The following is a 20,164-nucleotide window of genomic DNA, read 5'->3' on the forward strand; positions in this document are numbered from 1 at the left end:
TATATATCTATTATACATTATTAGGACAGCACCGTCCGGCCTATTCGCATGTCGTGAACGAGTCAGGAATACATGGTCATCATACAAGTTATGATCTGGGATGGGGGAACCATGACTCCGATGGCTTCATTGATCAGGCACCAGTCCACTCAATACATACCTTAGCATGGAGGGACGATGTCTCTGTGACTGGCTAGTCCGCTGTTAGATCAACTGGCCGACTAATGCTGTAACTTCGTCATTAAAGTCTTTAGCGTGGAAAGAAAATATTATTGTAATAAAATCGTTATTCAAAATGGTTTCGATATAGGCTTCTATGGCTTGTTTTTGTGTTACTCTATAGATGAATAAAGGCATGGTGTATTTACTTAGGGCCTTTCTTCAAAGTGCTATAAAATGCATTACATTGACACATACATGCACACATTCACACATTAACACACCAACGGCAGAGGAAGCCATGCAAGGAACTATAGCTAATCATCAGAAGCAGTTAGGGGTTCAGTGCCTTGCTCAAGGACACTTCAACACTAAATCAGAGACAAAGTGGTCATTTGACGAAAGATGAAGGTAATCTATAAATACAAGCACTTACATAGACTAGCTAGCTGAGTAAAGCCATAAGAATAATACAGTACATGATGTCACAACAACTTTAATTAGCAAAAATGTGGACTGTATGTTTAATTTGGAATATATTTTTGGCATTTGGTATATGAATGTAAAATTGTATTGGCAGTGCAAACTGAGACCAATGAAATACGACACATGAAGCTTTGCACCATAACCAAACAAAGCCAGCAGGTGAACAGAATGTAGCTACATTGATCAGATTATTACTCTGTGACAATGGAAACATTCCTCTTGATCATCAAAGTATAAAACCTATTGTCCCATGTTTGTTCTGTCACCCATGAGCAGACTTCCCACAGACTATGGTGTTACTGTTAATCAATGGCGTGCCATGTTTCTTCTTCCTTGTAGGCTATTTACTGTAATTACTGCCGGTTGTAGTGCATCAAGCAGATAAGAATAAAGGAACCAGAAACCAGAAATGTCACAAACTTTGACTCTATGGCACGCCATCACCAGCTTTGCTATTGAATGGAATCAAATTATATCCGATTGAAATGTTCAGTGTGGGTGTGATTTTCGGTAAGGGGAGATCCAAGGAGTGACATTATTGGACGTATTATACCACATAATGATAATACTTAGTCTACAAATGTCCCCAATTATAATGTAGTGTGAGCAGAAGTGTGTGTCACAGCCCCTGTGGTCTGGCCTACTAGGCCTGTGTGTTTGTGTATTCCCCTGTCTGTCTTTGTCTTCCCACAGGTCCTGCAAGCTGGGCAATTTAGGGTGCCAGTCAGGTCCATTGGGAGCGCCTGGCCAGTGCCCTATAAATATAGTTGGTTGTTGGCCACAGTCAGTCTCTCTCTCCCTGATGGCAGCAGTGTTTGTTTTCCTTTAGTTAGTCTTAGGGTTGCACCATTTACCACACATCCATATACCTACAGTACTTATTCAACTGATTAACACAACGTTCCCTAAGAGCCAGGTAATGTAAAACGTAAAGCGTAAAACGTACTCGGCTTCGCCATGTCTTTGTTGACAGGTAAAGCAAGTAACTTCCTGTTTTGTTCGGAGCCTAGATTGGCAGGTTAATCACGGCGCTAGGAGGAGGTGCATGGTAGTTAAAGTGTTTTTGTTTGGTTATAATAATAGTTTGTTTGATTCTTGTTCAGTTTTGGTTATATACAATATATTTTGCTGGGTGGGACAGGTGCGTCCGGACTGTCTGAGGAGCGGTGGTTCCCCGCGTAGAACTAGTGGCGTTTCCCCCTTTGGGACTTGCTGTTTTTTTTGTTTTGTTTTTATTCTTTTTTTGTAGATTCTGATCCACACAAGCTGGGACGGGGTGGTGCCACTGGGAGGCCTTGTGGTAGGGGGACTCAGGAGGGCCACGAAGACCAGGGTTGAATGGGTTAGTTTAGTTTTTGTTAGGCAGCTGAGGTATAGGGGGGAATGACGCAGGAATGTCCTGGATATAGTGAGTTGAGGGAGAGAATTAGTTCCATTTTGGGTTTGGTCTCTTGAAAAATAAAAGCCATATGTAATATGGTATACTTGTAAAGGTAAATAAGGTCACTTCCGTACTTGCCCTTTTCGCTCAATGGGAGGAAACTTATGACAAAAAGAAAAACAAAAGATCATATCTCACACTATACAAAAATGGTGCTAAATATCACTAAAAAGTGGTTATTTGGCTTATAGGGGAACCTCTACAGAACATCTAAAGAACCATACTTAACAGGTTCTTTGTACAGCAGTGGTCCTGTGGCAAAATAATCATCCAAAGTACACAAAATAATATATTTAATCTAACTGAAGTGCACAATGCAAGGAACTAACTTAATCCAAGTTGTGCAATAATTCTCAACGTTCTGCTTGTGAAAGATAATTGGAAAACACTCTAAGATGGACTCTTATGACTCTCTGAGGGAGTCTCAGGTCCAGCGGCTCATGGACTCGGAATCCTTTCCTGCAAACAAGATGCTATGTTACCGAAAGTCCCTGAACAAACCAGTTTGTGTTGAACCTGTTATGACCCTAGTCTAGGGTCATAATAACAGGTAGTGTATGCCCGCATGCCAAGGAAATATTCAACTGAAGAAGCATGTTAGGTTTCTTTTGTTTGTAAACTGAAAGTATGTTACGGTTTATTTAGGCAGAGGATATATATACAACTGCTGCATGTAGGTTGAGCATCTGCATTCTGGAGCGGAGAGTTGTCTTTCAGGCACCATGGCTTCACTGGTGATGCTCGTCCTGATGGCATCACTGGCCAGTGCATCACACTTCTACGGTGGCAGCAATACCTTCACAGCCAGGGGAAGAAACCCAGATGGGACATTCAGGGTGAGGGAACATTTTAACCAGACTATAATGATTCAATGAGCTAATATTAACCTGCATGGTTCTGCTTGTTTGGACGATGCTTCTATTAATGAATAAATTACTAAGACATAAGGACATGAGTGGAAAACTCTGGGAATCATTTTATTTTATTTTATTTTATTTTATTTTATTTTATTTTATTTTATTTTATTTTATTTTATTTTATTTTATTTTATTTTATTTTTGCTAATAAAGTAGATTGTTCTCTTCTTTCATGTAAAGCAACTTTGAGCTCTTAGAAAAGCACTAGGCTATATAAATCTGAGGTATTACAGGATGCTGTAGAAGGATAGTATGACCATTTCATCCCAGCAGAAGTTTTCAACAAAAAACAGATTTTGAGGTGTAAATGTAAATTTTTGAGTGTACGGTATTTTCCTTCTGCTGTCTAAAGATAATATGTCAGCTAATTTAAACTTAGATGAATTGTATCTCTATGTTATTGGTCACAAATTAACGTCAGCAGGCTATGCTAGTATAGGTGTTTCTAGCTAGAATATGGGATTTTATCATGGTTGCTCCATCGGGGGCAATTGAAACAAAGTGACCGGGGTGAATTGTAACAATGTTTTTCAATGCAAGCAGATTTTTTGTCTGGGATTTCATACATTTATGTTAGTAAATGAACATATTTCACTAAATGTCACTACATTTCAAAGTAAAAATATATTTAAATAAAAAATAGACATACATTTGAAAAAACAAAATTTAAAAATAAAATAATTTGAATAAAAATACAAAATAATTGTAATTATGTATATAAAACATTCGTAAGTAAAACTGTTAAATTATTAAAAAAAACATTTTACTTAGTCATGTTCTTTTATTTGAGATAAAGTGTATTAATATGACTTATTTTTACAGTGTTACAATTGCCCCCAACCACTGTTACAACTGCCCCGGTCACGGGGGCAATTGTAACACTGTGACTCATTGCATTCAAATTAATATTTTAGTCTTGTCCTTATTAGTGAAAGCTTAAAAAATGTATTATTAATTAGGGCACATATATATGTTTCTTATAGCAAAAGATGACTGTCTAGGATATTTCAAGTAGTCTGTGAATTATGAAGGCAAATATAAAAAGTGTTACTTTTGTCCCCGGTCCCTACTTAAAAAAGTGCAATATAAATCTGAGGTATTATTATTATTATTGTTATTATTATTATAATTATTATTATAGGATGCTGAGATTTTTAGCATCCTATAATAATAATAATAATAATGATATTTTGTCTTTCCTAGACTCCCTACACACACACACACACACACACACACACACACACACACACACCTGCCTTTCCCTTTGCAGCACGGGCTACATGAATGGCCTCCCTCCATTGGACATTAAAATATCCACAGTAATCTCTACATACATAGATTGGTGAATGGTTCAGCACCACCTAAGATGGACAGCGACCTTGTCGAGAGAGAAGTGTGCTCTCTCGACAAGAGAGCAAACCACTGCAAAAAATATTGCCAAATACATTTCTCTTTAAACTCTACACATTAACTACTTAAACCCCAGCATCCTTTTAGTGGGGAAAGCTTTTGCTGAAAATAGCCGATCGACAAGCTCACAATGCGTCACAGTGCAACACATTGTGAGCTTGTCGATCTGCTATTTTCTGCGAAAGTCTTCCCCACAATAACAGAAAACATAAAATACACTAGTGTAGAGCCCTGAGGGACTCCCGTCAACCATATGGGGTTTAAGTAGGCCTAGTTAAAAGATAAAGCAGATGGTGGCCTAACATTACAAGGCATATTCAAAGTTGACATGGCTGTACAGTGAATAGAGACATATATCTTTTCCTAGGCTAGGGACTGAAGAGGAGCACGACTTTCTTACCTTAGCAAGGCAGTGCGCACCAAGAGCGCAGCCTTGAGGCTCGGGAGCCGCCATCGACAGATGTAGCTCCACATAACTTGCTAAAATAAGCAACACAAGCTCGATAATTACAGGAGGAGAGAGAGGAGAGAGAGAGAGATGCTACCACAATTAATTTTTATTTTAGTATTTTATTTATTCACTAGACCATACCTGCAGGGCGCAGGCGAAAGTAGCCTAGTTGCAAACTTGGGGTTATTGCACGTCCTGTCGCGCGGTTTCTCCCCCCCGTGCGTCCCGTCGTGCCGCCCCCCCCCCCCCTCCTCGCCCTCGCCTCCCCCCCGCGGGTCCCGTCGCGGCACCCGCCGCGGTCACCCCTCCCCACGGGCAAGGCGCTTCGTTTGGCCTTCTTTTCATAGACCTTGTTGCGTGTACGGCCCGTTTCGTTTGGCCTTGTTTTCATAGACCTTGCTGCTTGTTTCTGGCGCGAAACCTGCCAACGTTATCTCCCATTGTTTGACACATAAACGCTAATAAGAAGCTGACATTTGAAAAACGGGCTTCGCAGTTAAGTTCAGATGGTAATGGTCAATGGCTGTGTGCAAAATCAGAGCAATTGCTCCAGCCACTGAAGAGAACCGGGCAGCTTCACCACTACAAACAGACAAACAAACAGACAGAGTTACAGAGATTTGTCAAATTATAGAGGATAATGTTTTGCTGTGTTGAGCCACCCAGTATCTATCTATCTATCTATCTATCTATCTATCTATCTATCTATCTATCTATCTATCTATCTATCTATCTATCTATCTATCTATCTATCTGTCTATCTGTCTGTCTGTCTGTCTGTCTGTCTGTCTGTCTGTCTGTCTGTCTGAATTACTTTATTATTATGGACCTTTTATCAGCTTTAAGAAATGAACATGCAGACCAATTACCACAGTTTCAGCAAAAGAGCCATTTCCTAATTTATACATTTACTACATTGTATGATTTTCTTCTACAGGTGGTGATTCGCTCGAGGGTAACATTTGATGGAAGTCATTATTCTTCTCCTTACAATCGTTGTTACCGTGGTAACTGTGGTAACTCATCCATTACTCAGAGAGGCAGAATCGACAGTGGCACTAATGCAGTAAGTAGAAGTCGCAGGTGGTCTGAAGGTGAAACGGTTGTAACAACAGATGTCCCAAGCAACAAACCTTTTGAAATAAGGTGAGTTATTTTACTAAAAATGATGTATTTTATTTGTTCTTCTTCTTATTGTCCTTCATTGGTCTAATAAGTTTGCAGTGTGTGCATTATATTTTCCCTTATTGTTTCCATATACCAGGTATGCCAGCTGCTGTTGGATTGACCATAGATCATGGTCACTACTGACTCATGTGGATTTGGGAACAAGGTCTGATACTGGAAAACCAAACAACTCTCCAGACATTACCATTCTATCATTCCTGCGGTAAGGTTACTATATAGTAGTATACACCATATATCTAACATTACCATTCAGTCATTCCTGTGATAAGTCTACTATATGCCCTCTACACTATTCACTGGTCATTAGCTTAAATCAGTATTATTATTTTGGGTGTATCCATTAGCTGTCAGAATATTGACACCTTTTGACCACCAACTGTAACTAAAGTCTAGTTTGATATTAGGGCAGGCCAAAAGCAGAGGCATGGATTTTCCATGAAAATCCAACCCTGTCTAACATGATTGGAATTTGTTTTGTTTTGTTTTGTTTTTTCTTAATTTGTTCAGCTGCTGTACGCTTTTGTGACACGATCATTTCAGTGTGTGAAAGTCATTTTAATGTTGCTTTGTTTGAAATGAATGTTCATCCTTGAACACTGACTTGGTTGATGTCAAGAGAGGAGGATGGCATTTTCTTAATGTAGAAATTGTCAGTGACAATGCAATAACAAATTACAGCCAATCACATAGAATGGTGTTGTTTATAATCTTGTATTAGAATGTTCACATTAAAGTGACAACGATCTAATAATGCAGTTAAAAATAAATAGTTTGTTTGTACTGTACACTTTGTATTTACAGAGTATACGGAAAGCTCTTGTGTTTTAAAAATACATCTCATTGATCATTTTTATGATTCCCCATCCCCAGTAGCTGTGAACTGTTAAGATGCTGTGATTAGGGTAGACCAGTGTTTCTCAACCTTTTTGGTGCCAAGGCACACCTGGCATAACCAAAAGATCCCAGGGCACACCTAGATATACGGTTTGTGTGTTTATATATATATATATATATATATATATATATATATATATATATATATATATATACATACACACACACACACACACACACACACACACACACACACACACACACACACACACACACACAGATTATTGGGCAGGTATAAAGAAACCTTGACCATTATAAATATATAAATCTTTGGCCTACAAATAAACTTGGGTCAGTGCAAGGAATGGAGGAGTCTGAAAACCTTCCCAAAGTAAAACTTCTTTGGTAAGTATATTTGGTACCCAATATACTTCTAATATCTGATAATAATATCTAATAATGTGATCCTGATAGCATTATTGCGGACGCATGCGCTGTTGCCCACTACAGACGAACACCAAAACTCTCGCCCCAAAACAGTCACCCCAGGGGAAATCCGGTGATATTCACCTGGTATTCCTAAACCTAACCTTATTCCTAAACGTAACCTCAGCTAAACTAATAATATGGTTAACCCTAAACTTATTTCTAATCTTATACTCAGTAAAACAAATACAGGAATATAAGAACCGCTGGTCCGCGAAAAGGAATGGGGGCGATGGTGTTTTGGGGCGAGTTATATCGACAGCTCCGCCCATAGACTGTAAAAAAGAATGGACAAAGCCACTCCCCTGCTTTCTACAGAACGAAAATGAAGCCGATAGTTCAGGAACATGCATTCCTCCATCGTTAATATATACAGTTGGCCACGTCCGGAACTCAAACGCTATTGGTTGAGACCAGACACGTGACCAGCGAACCGGAAAACACCCCCCAAAATGCTATTGGTTGGGTAGCTTGTCAATCAAGAGCGGGGGCGGGGAATGAATGCTATTGGTTGTGTAGGTTGTCAATCAAATCATCCCGCCCCTCCTGGAGCATAGCCTACTTTATCGTCAATTTTAGAATAAATGGGACCATAATTTAGCAAAACGCATATCATGATGATTGAGAGGAGACTTTAAACTAGCAACTGGAAGCATATAGAATTTATGACAATTTTTATTACGGTAAGAAAATCTAGTCTAAAGTTTGTCAAAAACCCATTCACTTGCGCTAAAATAAATTCTTTCTGACACTTAAGGTCGGCGCAGGGTAAAACAGCGCCACTCTGGCCATTCATAAGCTTCCGTGTTGGCCTCATCGTAAATATCCAAGCCTTGCCCCTTGGCTCCGCAGCGCAGCTTGAAGTTACAAGCGATTCTCTCCGTGGAGGAGTAATTAAACACCAAACTACACGGGTGACGTTGACACAAACAAACTGGAGTGATTTAGAAGCACTTTATAAGAAAACTAACACTTAAGTGGATTTAACGTTAGTAGGCCTGTATGTGTTTTATTGTTCAGCGCATCTGCTGAACGCCGTATCGGCCCGTTCCTGACTGAGTACCAGCCAGTACATGTGATGGCAGCATGAAGACAAAGCCAAACATTTGCATTCCTATGGGCGAGGGTCGATTGGCTGTGCCTGCGTGTCTGCGACAGACTACGAGCTCAAGGCAGCAGCAGTGGGGGGGGGGAGGGGCTATTTTTCACACATTCAAACTGCGCGGCACACCGTAGCATTACCGTCGGCCCAAATTGGGCCGAATTGCCAGGGTTGATAAACACTGGGGTAGACTACTTGTATGTGACATCTTCCAATTTATGTTAGATTAGCAATTGTTATAAAGCTTTTTAGTGTTTTTATTTAACAAGTTCCACTTGTTGTTTGATTTATACAGTATTTGCTTATTTTTTGTAATTGACTCATTACAGAGGTGATTAACGTACTCTCTGTCCTTGTTAATGTTTATGTTAGAGTTCCTGTTAACTGCCCAAGGTCATACAACCTGATGACCTTTGACCCTGATGGCGACCAGGTTCGATGCAGATATGGTACTGCTGGTAGTGTCGAGTGCGGCCACTGCACTCAACCCACAGGCTTTCGCTTGGATCAGGTAGGTTGAGAAATTTCTATTTCATACTGAGATGTACAATAGAGAGTTTATAGCTCAACATTCCTCATACTTATTTGTCCCTCCATTAGTTCTGTATGTTTGTAGAGTATGTCAGAAAACTTTGTCCTACAAGTCCCAATGCAGTATATCTCCTATACCTTAATGGTCTTCAAAGGGGATGTGATTGTTATATGTACAGTAATGGGAGGTCTAGGAGTGAAGGTCTGGAAGGGTCAGGGAGAAAAGGCAGAAACTCCAGAAGGGCGCTTTGCCCTAATAACAATAACAATAATAAAGAGAGAGGATAACATTAAAAGTTCAGTTATAAAGATTTGAGACCCATGGTGATATCTTCTCAACATGGGTTGGGGAGACGCTTGGGAAGTTGTGCACAATAGCGCATCAACTATTACTACTACTAACTGAGTGATAAAAATACTTTTTCAAATGTCAACTCACTTCAGGGTTCTTGCACATTGCACTATGGCACCTCTTCATCGCAAAGCACTGGCATCCGTAGATTTGAGTTGGTGGTTGAGGATTTCCCTAGACGTCACATTACTCTGGCCTACACGGATGGATCTCAGTCCAGCAGGTCTCCGCTGCAGTCGAGGGCTAGGAGACGCAGGCGTTCCCACCAGTATACCACTGCTCTCTACCCCTGGTGGTGGAATGCAACAACCCCTGGATACTCCAACTGGACCACCCCACCTGCTGTGAACCCTTGGTGGTGGTGGTGGGGGCAAACCACTGCTCCACCAACCTCGACCACCCCACCTACAACTCCTGGATACCCTTGGTGGTGGTGGGGGCAAACCACTGCTGCTGCTACACCTCTAACAACGACCACCCCACCTACAACTACTGGATACCCTTGGTGGTGGTCGTGGCAAACCACTGCTGCTGCTACACCTCCAACAACGACCACCCCACCACCTTCAACTACTGGAAACCCTTGGTGGTGGTGGGGGCAAACCACTGCTCCACCAACCTCGACCACCCCACCTACAACTACTGGATACCCTTGGTGGTGGTGGGGGCAAACCACTGCTGCTGCTACACCTCCAACAACGACCACCCCACCTCCTTCAACTACTGCAAACCCTTGGTGGTGGTGGGGGCAAACCACTGCTGCTGTTCCACCTTTAACAACGACCACCCCACCTCCTTCAACTACTGGAAACCCTTGGTGGTGGTGGAGGCCCAGGTCTACACCTCCAACAACGACCACCCCACCTCCTTCAACTACTGGGAACCCTTGGTGGTGGAGGCCCAGTTCTCCACCTCCAACAACGACCACCCCACCTACAACTACTGGAAACCCTTGGTGGTGGTGGAGGCCCAGGTCTACACCTCCAACAACGACCACCCCACCTCCTTCAACTACTGGAAACCCTTGGTGGTGGAGACAAACCACTGCTCCAACCACTACACCCCCCACCAGCACAACCAGAGCTACAACCCCCTCAAATGTTCCCTGGTGGGTCCGGCCCAGTACAACCACCAGACAAGTGACTACCACCACAGATCCCCTGTACAACTCCACGCCTCCGCTCAGCAAACTTCCTTTACATTTCGCTTTCCTTGGTAAGTTAATATATTATGCATGATGCTAATGGTTGATGGGTAGTACACACTGTGAAGAACAGCAATTCTTTGAGAGACACATACGGGTATTTCAGGGTGTAGCCGCATCCGCCATTCTTTCATCAGGTGAAACAGCACAGCTTTCACCATTGGAATTGCATTCCAATGATTGATGTTGTTTGAATTGTCCTGTTTATCTTTTTTTTAATCTTTTTTTTTTCTAAATATATGTATTATTATGTATTCTGGACCCCCTTGAAAACGAGATGGTTCATCTCAAGGGGTTATGCCCAATGAAGAATTTCAACACATATTACTGTTGTGGGTAAAAACACTCAAAAACAAAAATGTATGCCCAATATCCTATGGACAATTTAATAACCTGCTCTTAAATCTCCCTACCTCACCATGTAATTGTTTTTAATTTACACATTTTTTGTTATGGTTTTATTTTTTGTTGTTTCTGTGTTTTATATCTGTATGTAGTGGTAGTCTTATTTGTTGATTTTTGTGTATGTAATCTCGACAGCATTGCAAATTAGGGGAAACCTCAATGCTCTTTTCGAGAATAAATAATGGTTTCAATCAATCAATCAATCAATCAAAATTGATCTTCATTTGAATTGCAGTGGATCCAGCCGCTCCATCGTGTGTTGAGGGAGAATATTTACCAAGGCTCCTGCACCCAACACCCAGGAATGGAGAGCAACTCCAAGCTGAAGTAAACAAAGAGACAGAGATCAGAGTCAAAGCACAAGCAACACGCTCCACGTAAGACAAAAGGGGAAAGAAAAACAATGTGTTATAGACTAAATGTGTCTCATTTAAGATGCGAGATGAAATCTGTTAAATTGTTTTATACAGAGTCTATGATATGGTCTTCAGTGGACCGTTGAATGTCACTAAGCATAGGACCACACATGACGAGTTTGTCATCAGATGGACTCCTGTTCCTGATGACGTGGGACAATACTTCCCCATTTGCTTTGTTGTCGAGGCATCGTATGGGTAAGCCTCACATTCGTTCCTTTAAAACACTGATATTCTGGGTTCACTTACTACAGTATAGACCCCTTAACAGACGAGGTCATACTGGCTGCGTGCAGCCAGTATGCGCGCAACGAAACCCATTATATCAGGTCTCATTAGGACGCGTCTCACTAGCCAACACACACAAGAGGGGGTTGGGGTGTGCTGAAACCAGTGCACCCCGAAACAGGTTGGGAATTGATTGCGTGAAACAATCACCTGTGCGTCCAGGCTCAATGTTAGTAAACAAATAATTGTTGATGTACATCAAGGCTGGGACACAAATGTCATTGTAACCTGTGAAAAAAAAGCTCAGTTATTTTTAATGCATTGCATTGTCAAAAAATAATCATGGTGTATCCCCTTTAAGGATTTAAGTGACTAATGTAAAACAAGCTTTTGAGGACCAATTGTAACATTCATCTACACAGTATATTGAGTATAAGTTACTTCAGTGCAATGGTAGTAATTGGAGATGACGGTTGTTTGTCAATCATTTCAGGTCTTCCATTTATCAATCTGAGATGAGGTGTGTTGTTGTGCAGGTGGGACTGAAAATAGGTGAGTCTTGTTCCTACAAACCAATAAAAAAACATAGGTAGGGTATGTTTACAGACAGCATGCACCCAGCGTCTGTTTTTTTTTTTTTACCGAGTGTCACCCAAAAGTACCCAAAGTAGCAGGTCTGCAAGCTCTTGTGCCGCGTTTCGACCTTGTGGTTCTGCTACTTTTGCAATTTTTTAATTTGAATCCTGAAATGTTACAGTTTTGCACATAGTGAGGTTTCCACCGACAGAGACGATATGTAGAATCGGCCTCAGGTCTAAATGGGTTAAAAGGGACATACATTTATTTATTTGTTTATATATTTTGATTAGTCAGAGTTGTTGCTGCTCTTGTGCCTCAAGACAACCATTTTTTCTTTCGCATAATTTGTATACTCTTTTTTTTATTTCAACCTGAATTTGTACCATGAGACCATGCATCATAACACTATATTTCTGTGGAAAATGGGCAGCTATTTAATAAGCTGATGTAAAAAGACTGCAATGCATATTTAACCAATGTTCAATCTTCGAGAAATGCATAATTTAACTACAGGGTTATACTAACATATTGATCATCTTCTCGAAACCTCTTATTTCAGTGAAAGCCAATGTGATTTGCAATGAAACAGCCATGACAGTAGAGGTGGACAAATCCTCAGTCAAGGGACTCATAGGTCATCTGCGACTTAATGAAGCAAACAACATAGCATGCAGTCTGGACAGCCAACAAAACAGTACTCATATCATTGCAGTGGTCCCCCTCAGTGGCTGTGGTACTCAGATTGAGGTAAAGAACTCATTCCTGGATGCTACTGTACCTGGTTATGTTTGTTCTGCCTACTTTACAGTTGGCATTTACTAATGGTCAAATTAGTATAACTGATACATCTGTAATGACTGTGGTACTAGAGAGTTGTGTTGTATTGTTCTAGACTCCAGCAGTGCCATGGGGTCTGTCTGTCTGTCTGTCTGTCTGTCTGTCTGTCTGTCTGTCTGTCTGTCTGTCTGTCTGTCTGTCATGCATAACTATTCATAGCAATGTTATGTAAACAGACTGCACTGTTCAATGTCTTTATTACTTACTGTACAAGTTAGATGAAAACGGCTACTGGTTTGACTAAGTCTTAACTTTTCCATTCAGGAGGATGACTATAACCTCATCTTCAAAAATGCAATCACCACCGTCGACGACACCAATGACTTGATCACTCGCAAACACCTGTTGGAGGTGGAGTTCTACTGCCAGTATCCCAAGACTGGCAACGTGACCCTGAGTTTCACTGCACACAGAAGCAATGTCACAGTCAAGGAGAAAGGTTTCGGTACCTTCACCTACCAGTTTGAGTTCTTCCACAGCCAGCGTTTCACCTCGATGATGGATCCACGCTCCTACCCACTGGAGTACGATGTAGGGGACAAGATTTACATACAGATAGAGGCCTCATCTTCAGTCAACGACACTGAACTGTTTGTGGAATCCTGCAGAGCTGCACCATACGATAACCCCAGCTACCGACCAACCTACTCCATCATAGAACATGGGTGAGTGAAAATAACACTTATTTATAGTCATTTATTTCGTTTTTTTTTTTTATTAGTAGTGTAGTGGTATTTGAACACTTCTTTCTTTTTTATTTACATCATCATTGGCATTCATATACCCACTATATAATCAATGAATGTTATATGATTTAACTGTTATCACTTGTGAACATAATTCTATCCTTATTGTAATATATATACATATACCACAAATATTGTGTATTCTAAACTGCAAGTTATGTTTATTCAATTTGATAAATGATAAATCCATATCTTGCAATCTTATCACGTCAGTGTCAGTGTTGCAGTTTTTTTGTTTTGTTTTTTCCAACCAGGTGTAATTGTTGGTACTTTGTTTGTGTTTTCAACTAGGTGTGCTGTGGACCACACTGTTGTAGTTCTTTCACCACGCCATGAGAAACATTTCCAATTCTCAATGGACGCCTTCAAATTCATAGGAATGCATGATCAGGTAAACTGGGAAATATATATTTATTGCAGTGGAGTGAATTCCTTTTCAGGGCCAACAAGAAATACCGTACAGGTGCTGTGTGATATCAATCAATGCTTAATTAAATGATTAAATGATGAAACTTTTATTTCCACAAAGAAATGTAAGAAGGTTTAAAGTGGTATTGTTATCACTGATGTTTCAGGTGTACATCAGCTGTTCCGTTATCCTGTGTGAAGCTGGGAACCCCAAAACCAGATGCTCCCAGGGATGCATCAACTCCACTCAGTCTAGAAAGAAGAGGGAGGCTGTCATTCAAACTGCAAGGCACTACATTTCCCAGGGTCCCCTGCGCCTGAGAAGGTCACCTGAGACCACTGGTAACTCAAACTTTTCTCAAGTCTGTGATGAATAATAATAATAATTATTATAATACATGCTATTTTTATAGCGCTTTTCTAAATACTCTAAGTCGCTTTACAAAACAAAACAAATAAAAACAACTTTATTAGGAAAATAACTAGTGAAAAGGGTAAAAAACTAAGCAAAACTAAAATGTTAAAATGAAAAAGTAAAAAGGGGGGTTGAATTAGGTAGGGAATGCGAGTGTGAAAAGGTGGGGTTTGAGTGCGGTTTTAAACGTGGTAGGGGCAGCTTTGATGTGAGCTGGGAGTGAGTTCAAAAGAGTAAACCAGAGAACCAGATTTATGGGCAGAGTTTCCTCTTTTGTCAACCCTCAGGCCCTCAGGACCCTCTCAGGGGCCCTGATTCAGCCCCATTTTGACTATGCTTGCTCCTCTTGGTACTCCAACACCTCAGTGTCACTGAAGACTAAGCTTCAAACCTCCCAAAACAAACTGATTCGACTACTTCTCGGACTGGGGCCCATGACCCACCTCTCTCCCACTCACTTTGCCAGCCTAGGCTGGCTCAGGGTGGAAGACAGGGTTAAACAACAAAAAATGGGACTGGTCTTCAAAATCGTAAATGCAGATTTGCCCGAAATGCCCCCTATACCCGCATATCTGTCTAAATACCTCCAAAATGTTAGTGACACCCACAGTCACGAAACTAGAGGGAGGGTAAACAACAATCTGGTACCACCCACCCATAAAGCAAACATGGGCAAATTCTCCTTCTACAGCACGGCCACAAAGGTATGGAATAGTCTAACCCCATCCCTCAAAAAATGCAGTTCGCTGGGCTCATTTAAAACAGCCCTAAAAACTCATCTTTCTGGAGGCCATAAGAGGAGGTAGTACCAGTTTCCCGGTAGACAGATTTTTTCTCTGTATTTTTATGTTGATTTTTGAACTGTTTGGTTGCTACTATATATGTCTATGAAATTAATTCAAGGACCCTAACGGAAACAAGTCCGCAAGGACTTTTTTGGTCGGACCTTTTAGACAAAAGTATTATAAATGTTACTGCGTTGTCTTACATTCTTTTGCCTAATAAAAAATTCAATCAATCAATCAATCAATTCCATAGGGAGGGGGTGACAACTGAGAAAGCCTTGTTACCCCATGTTTGTTTCTTGTCTTGGGGATGTCCAGGAGGTTGGCATCACCATACCTGAGGGAAGGGGGCTATACAGTAGTAGCTGACAAGTTAGTGTGCAATTTCCCCAGTTTCTGAAGCAACAACAAAAGCCATATTATTAAAAAACAAAAACAAAACTCCCCTGCAGGTGTGCCAGCACTGCCAGGGGCACCTTGTAACTGCCCTGGTAGAGTGCATACTGTCCCACATCAAGTCCACAGCCGGCCTAGGTTCCATGTGGCCCTTAGCTGCATGTCATCCCCTCTCTCTCTTTCTGCATTTCCTGTCTCTCTGCAAACTATCAATATTGGAAATAAAAATGTGTGTGTGTGTGTGTGTGTGTGTGTGTGTGTGTGTGTGTGTGTGTGTGTGTGTGTGTGTGTGTGTGTGTGTGTGTGTGTGTGTGTGTGTGTGTGTGTGTGTGTGTTGGGGTTATCGTTTCTTCAGCTACCAACCTGAACATGAACCTGGTCTTCATCGCTGGATGTCTTCTCACAGCCATCGCCATGATCTGTGCAGTGGCCATTTACAAAGTCCGGAAGACAGGGGTGAAATATGAACTCCTGCCATCCACTGAAAGTTAAGGCAGCAATTTGTCTGTGGTGTTGTCTGATGCACATCGCTCTAATGGGCACCTTTTTTTTTCGTTAAAATCATTGGTTGGGGAGTTTGATATTTGAAATCATGCATTTTATCTTACAGCTATATGGAGTCATATTATGTAATCAAAATTGAAATGTACAGAGGTGAGTTTGAAGTATGATATATTAATAGGTGACAAAATGCTTCTAATCTGTAGAATATAGTTCTGATAGGCCTGTTGGTTTGGTTAGTTTTGAGTGATGTTTTCATATTCTGAAAGGATAATGAACATAACAATAACAATAAACATACAAAGATTTGTGTTAGTGAACATTACTATATGTTTTTGGATTCTTTGTGTGGGAAATGTCTTTCTCTATGTAGTTTCATTTGATGTTTTTCACAATGAAATTAATATAAAGTTGAATCACTATAAGTGTGTTGCAGACTACATATCAAGAGTGCTGCACTGTAATGTTAGCTTAATCATTCATTGATCATCACTGTATGTTCTTGAATTTTCAATGAATAAAACTATACACTTTATCATAAACATTACATTGTTGACTTTAATGCTTTATTATGAGGTGAAGCCAGAGAAACAACACAAAGACAAAGAGAAAGAATACATATATGACACATATGTATCAGTGGCCTATTGCATAATAGTCAACAAGGTTTTTTCTTTTTACAGCCGGCCTTCTTACTTACTTACTTACTTACTTACTTATTTACTTACTTACTCACTTACTTAGGCTACTTACAGTACTTTATACACACGACTGGAACGGTGATATACGGTATATGCGCTACACCCCTCAATGTGATACTTGAGCAATGGTGGAAGGTAACGTACATTAACTACTGTACGTAAGTACAATTCTGAGGTAACCCTGTTCAACTCATGTCAGGATATCAATTTCATCCAATCAGAAGCGAAAACTTATAGAATAAACTATTTAATTTGGAAGTGATGAAACAAAAACAAATGAGCAGACACATGTGAAATTGGAATACTAACATTTAAGCTTAAGCTGATTCTCTCTCCTGACTGGATGAAATTGGTGACCCACCTGAAAATGTATTTTCTGTTTATTAAAGTGCTTGAGAGATGGGGAGACCCCTGTTACTGAACAAACACGCTATCTATAGCAATGGTTACTTATATAGAGCTTTACCTTTTTAACCAAATCCTTTTTCTTTTTAACCAAAAGAAAACTTACAGCACCTTTAAAATGCCACTGAAGTTTCTATACGATCATTGAGATGCCATCCAAATATCGCATCTTTTACAAAAACAAAGCTTGTATCTGCATCCAGAATCTAAGCTAACCACAATGTATTTAGTTATTACTATTTATTGTGGATTTACAGAAGTCAGAAACCTGGATATGTACAGCAGGAGTGTCTCTAAGGGATTGTGCACATAAAATGGCCAGCAGAGAATGCTGTTGTCTGTTGTAAAGGAAGCCGCAATTCAGCAATGTTTCACAGCTTCAGATTGCATCAGGTTCAGGAATGGATGGGAAACTCACTACTAGCAGAGGAATGGGTCTGAAGGATCCAGGACTCATGCCTCATTCCCATCCATTCTGACCAGGACCCTGCACCTCCATCCTTGGAGGTTGTGCTGCATTTGTAAGTCAGGTTGCAGCAGGCGGTATGCGTACCCCCAAAGGGCACATGTACATTGAGAACAGGTCATATTTGATGGTTGGATGTGAAAGAACACCTTTCAAAACCAACCAACCAATATGTTTGTTCAGAAGCAGAGCTACGCACTTATTTGTGTGTTGACTGTGAAGGCCTCACATTTTGACCCTGAATTTACCTTGATCCATTAAGTATGGTAGGACTAGCCTTAAAATATGTGATATATGTTATATCACAAATAATTATACTCCATATTATTGGCTGCGGACCCCCTTCTCAAAAATATTAAAAGAAAATAGCAGATCTACAAGCTCATAGTGACACGCTATGAGCTTGTAGATCTGCTATTTTTGAATAGCCAATGTATAAAATATATGGTTAAAGTGGTTAAAATGATTGTGACACTATAGACTATATTAACACATTTTGCTGGGTACCCCCTGGTACCCCCCCTACGGACCCCTTGGGGGGACCCCACTTTGAGAACCAGGGGGGGGGGGGGGGGGGGCGGAGCACTGCTTCTAAATTTCGGCATTTCTCGCCGTATATATATTTTTTCACGCCGTTTGGTGCCCCCCCCAAGGTTGGTGCCCTGTGCTTCAGCACATCAAGCCCGTTGGATAAGCCACCACTGGGTCAATCACCGAATGAGCTCTGTCTGAAAGACCACTGTCTAATCAAAGACTATAGACTGAGCACCTGCTGCTTGATTGTATGCTGTATCCAACATGACAGCCATGTAACAACAAGACCAGGAGACCTGGTTCTGCCAGACCCAGGCTAAGCCGGACTTCACATGACGTGTCAGCCTGTGTCTATGCCCATGTATGGACGAAAGGGGGACAGACTTTTCTGGCTGGGACCTAAGGACAAAGGGGACAAAACCTGTTTTTTGCCCATGTATGGAGAAAACAGGTATACAAAACATGCCCATGTATGGCCGAAAGGGGGACAGACTTTTCTGGCTGGGACCTAAGGACAAATGGGACAAAACCTGTTTTTTGCCCATGTATGGAGAAAACAGGTACAAAACATGCCCATGTATGGACGAAAGGGGGACAGACTTTTCTGGCTGGGACCTAAGGACAAAGGGGGCATGCCCATGTATGGAGAAAACAGGTACAGAGCCTCATGTAAGCCAGACCCCTTGGGTCTGGCTTACATGAGGCTCTGTACCAAACATACAATGTAATTTACAGCTAAACACTGCATTGCTCTCGTGTTGTTGTTACTTTTGGGTCAATTTATTAATGTATTTATTAAGTAGCATCTAGCATGTAATAAGCGGGATAATTGTCAGGATGGTTAACACCTTGGCTTCGCCTCGGTGTTTAATCATCCTGTTGGGTGTTATTTCTCAACAAGTACCAGCGCGGCCGCGGCGACAATTATCCCTTACATAATACAGTACATGTGGTGTACAGTAGCATATCTTTTAATTTACCAACAATCTGTGCAGGGGCCTGGGCTGGGGCCCTGCAAGGGGGGTTAGAAGGGACGTGAACATCTTTTCATCGCCCCACAATCTATGCAGTGGGGCCCTGCGAGGGGGGTTGTGGAGGGCGGGGCTGCCTGAAAGTGAAGTGAACACTCCTTCTTCCTGAATCCATTGCAGTGGAAGGAGGTGCAGGAGATGATCTGAGAGGTGGGACAGTCTGTCTGCCTCTGTCCTCTTTTCACTGTAAACAAACAGCGACGAATATTATAGACGTATAGTTTTTGGTGCAATGAAGTGCAGCTGCGTACGTGTCTAGGTGCTAATAACCTAAAAGCCAAGAAGAAGACAGTTGCTGGTAAGCGGTGCTTTGCGTTTATGCCAGTTAAAGCTAGCTAGCTGTTAGCTAACACTACACAGCCCTGATGCTAGATAAGCTAGTCAATGCTAACGTGTTTTAGTTGGATAACATGGTATAAATGGGGCTTTTTGGACAGGTAACGTGAATGTAACGTGCTACTGCAGGTCAACATGCGTTACACGTACCTTGTAACGTTAAAGTTCATTGCTAACTTTATTTTTCTAGTTCACCGGCTAGCTAACGTTAGCCAACGGTAGCTAACGTCAACATTAGTTGTCAGGCATGTTTATTTTTTATGTTTTGGTTTGATTCGAAACAAACCATGTCTGGCAGATTAGTCTCTTGACATTGTTGCCTGCTGTGTTCAATTGTTTAGCCCTAAGGGGAACGTTTTGCTAGTGTTCAGTGGTGTCATAATAAATGTGTGTGATGCATTCTAGCTGACAGAA

At 41.1% G+C, this 20,164-nt stretch overlaps 2 protein-coding genes and 1 long non-coding RNA gene across 25 annotated transcripts in view; 2 read left to right on the forward strand and 1 right to left on the reverse strand.

Annotated features, from left to right (window-relative positions):
* Nucleotides 1-10,337, reverse strand: part of LOC311051386 — a 20,094-nt gene extending 9,757 nt beyond the window's left edge. For all 4 annotated transcript variants that reach the window (XR_014601409.1, XR_014601410.1, XR_014601411.1 and 1 more), the window contains exons 1-3: nt 10,201-10,337; nt 9,973-10,128; nt 9,763-9,897 (exon numbers count right to left, since the gene is read on the reverse strand). This is a non-coding gene — a long non-coding RNA (uncharacterized lncRNA). The remainder of the gene's footprint in view (nt 1-9,762; nt 9,898-9,972; nt 10,129-10,200) is intronic.
* On the forward strand, nt 2,763-16,821 carry LOC311051354 (uncharacterized protein). Of its 4 annotated transcripts, none has more exons than XM_084065917.1 (14): nt 2,763-2,922; nt 5,802-6,010; nt 6,129-6,254; nt 8,847-8,985; nt 9,450-10,293; nt 10,366-10,572; nt 11,202-11,343; nt 11,437-11,580; nt 12,104-12,162; nt 12,749-12,936; nt 13,291-13,691; nt 14,064-14,163; nt 14,348-14,522; nt 16,132-16,821. In XM_084065917.1, exons 1-14 carry the CDS (start codon nt 2,809-2,811, stop codon nt 16,266-16,268), a joined length of 2,985 nt encoding a protein of 994 aa, XP_083922043.1. In that variant the 5' UTR covers nt 2,763-2,808; the 3' UTR covers nt 16,269-16,821. The 4 variants fall into 4 exon arrangements, with proteins under 4 accessions (XP_083922043.1, XP_083922042.1, XP_083922044.1 ...); XM_084065916.1 differs by having other exon boundaries at nt 2,764-2,922; nt 9,450-9,689; nt 9,732-10,572; XM_084065918.1 differs by having other exon boundaries at nt 2,764-2,922; nt 9,450-9,689; nt 9,960-10,572.
* A 2,719-nt stretch (nt 16,822-19,540) lies between these two features.
* Nucleotides 19,541-20,164, forward strand: part of herc1 (HECT and RLD domain containing E3 ubiquitin protein ligase family member 1) — a 105,549-nt gene continuing 104,925 nt past the window's right edge. For all 17 annotated transcript variants that reach the window (XM_084065338.1, XM_084065348.1, XM_084065342.1 and 14 more), the window contains exon 1: nt 19,541-19,712. The gene's annotated coding sequence lies outside the window, so the exon portion shown is untranslated. The remainder of the gene's footprint in view (nt 19,713-20,164) is intronic.

This window comes from Gymnoscopelus microlampas (assembly GCF_963454915.1).
Source record: "Gymnoscopelus microlampas genome assembly, chromosome: 1".
Lineage (NCBI taxonomy): Eukaryota > Metazoa > Chordata > Actinopteri > Myctophiformes > Myctophidae > Gymnoscopelus > Gymnoscopelus microlampas.

Coding starts and splice junctions, on each gene's coding strand:
- LOC311051354 (XM_084065915.1), top strand. CDS start 2,809: ATGGCTTCACTGGTGATGCTCGTCCTGATGGCATCACTGGCCAGTGCA. Junction 2,923..5,801: donor ACCCAGATGGGACATTCAGG/GTGAGGGAACAT, acceptor TTTCTTCTACAG/GTGGTGATTCGCTCGAGGGT. Junction 11,344..11,436: donor GCACAAGCAACACGCTCCAC/GTAAGACAAAAG, acceptor TGTTTTATACAG/AGTCTATGATATGGTCTTCA.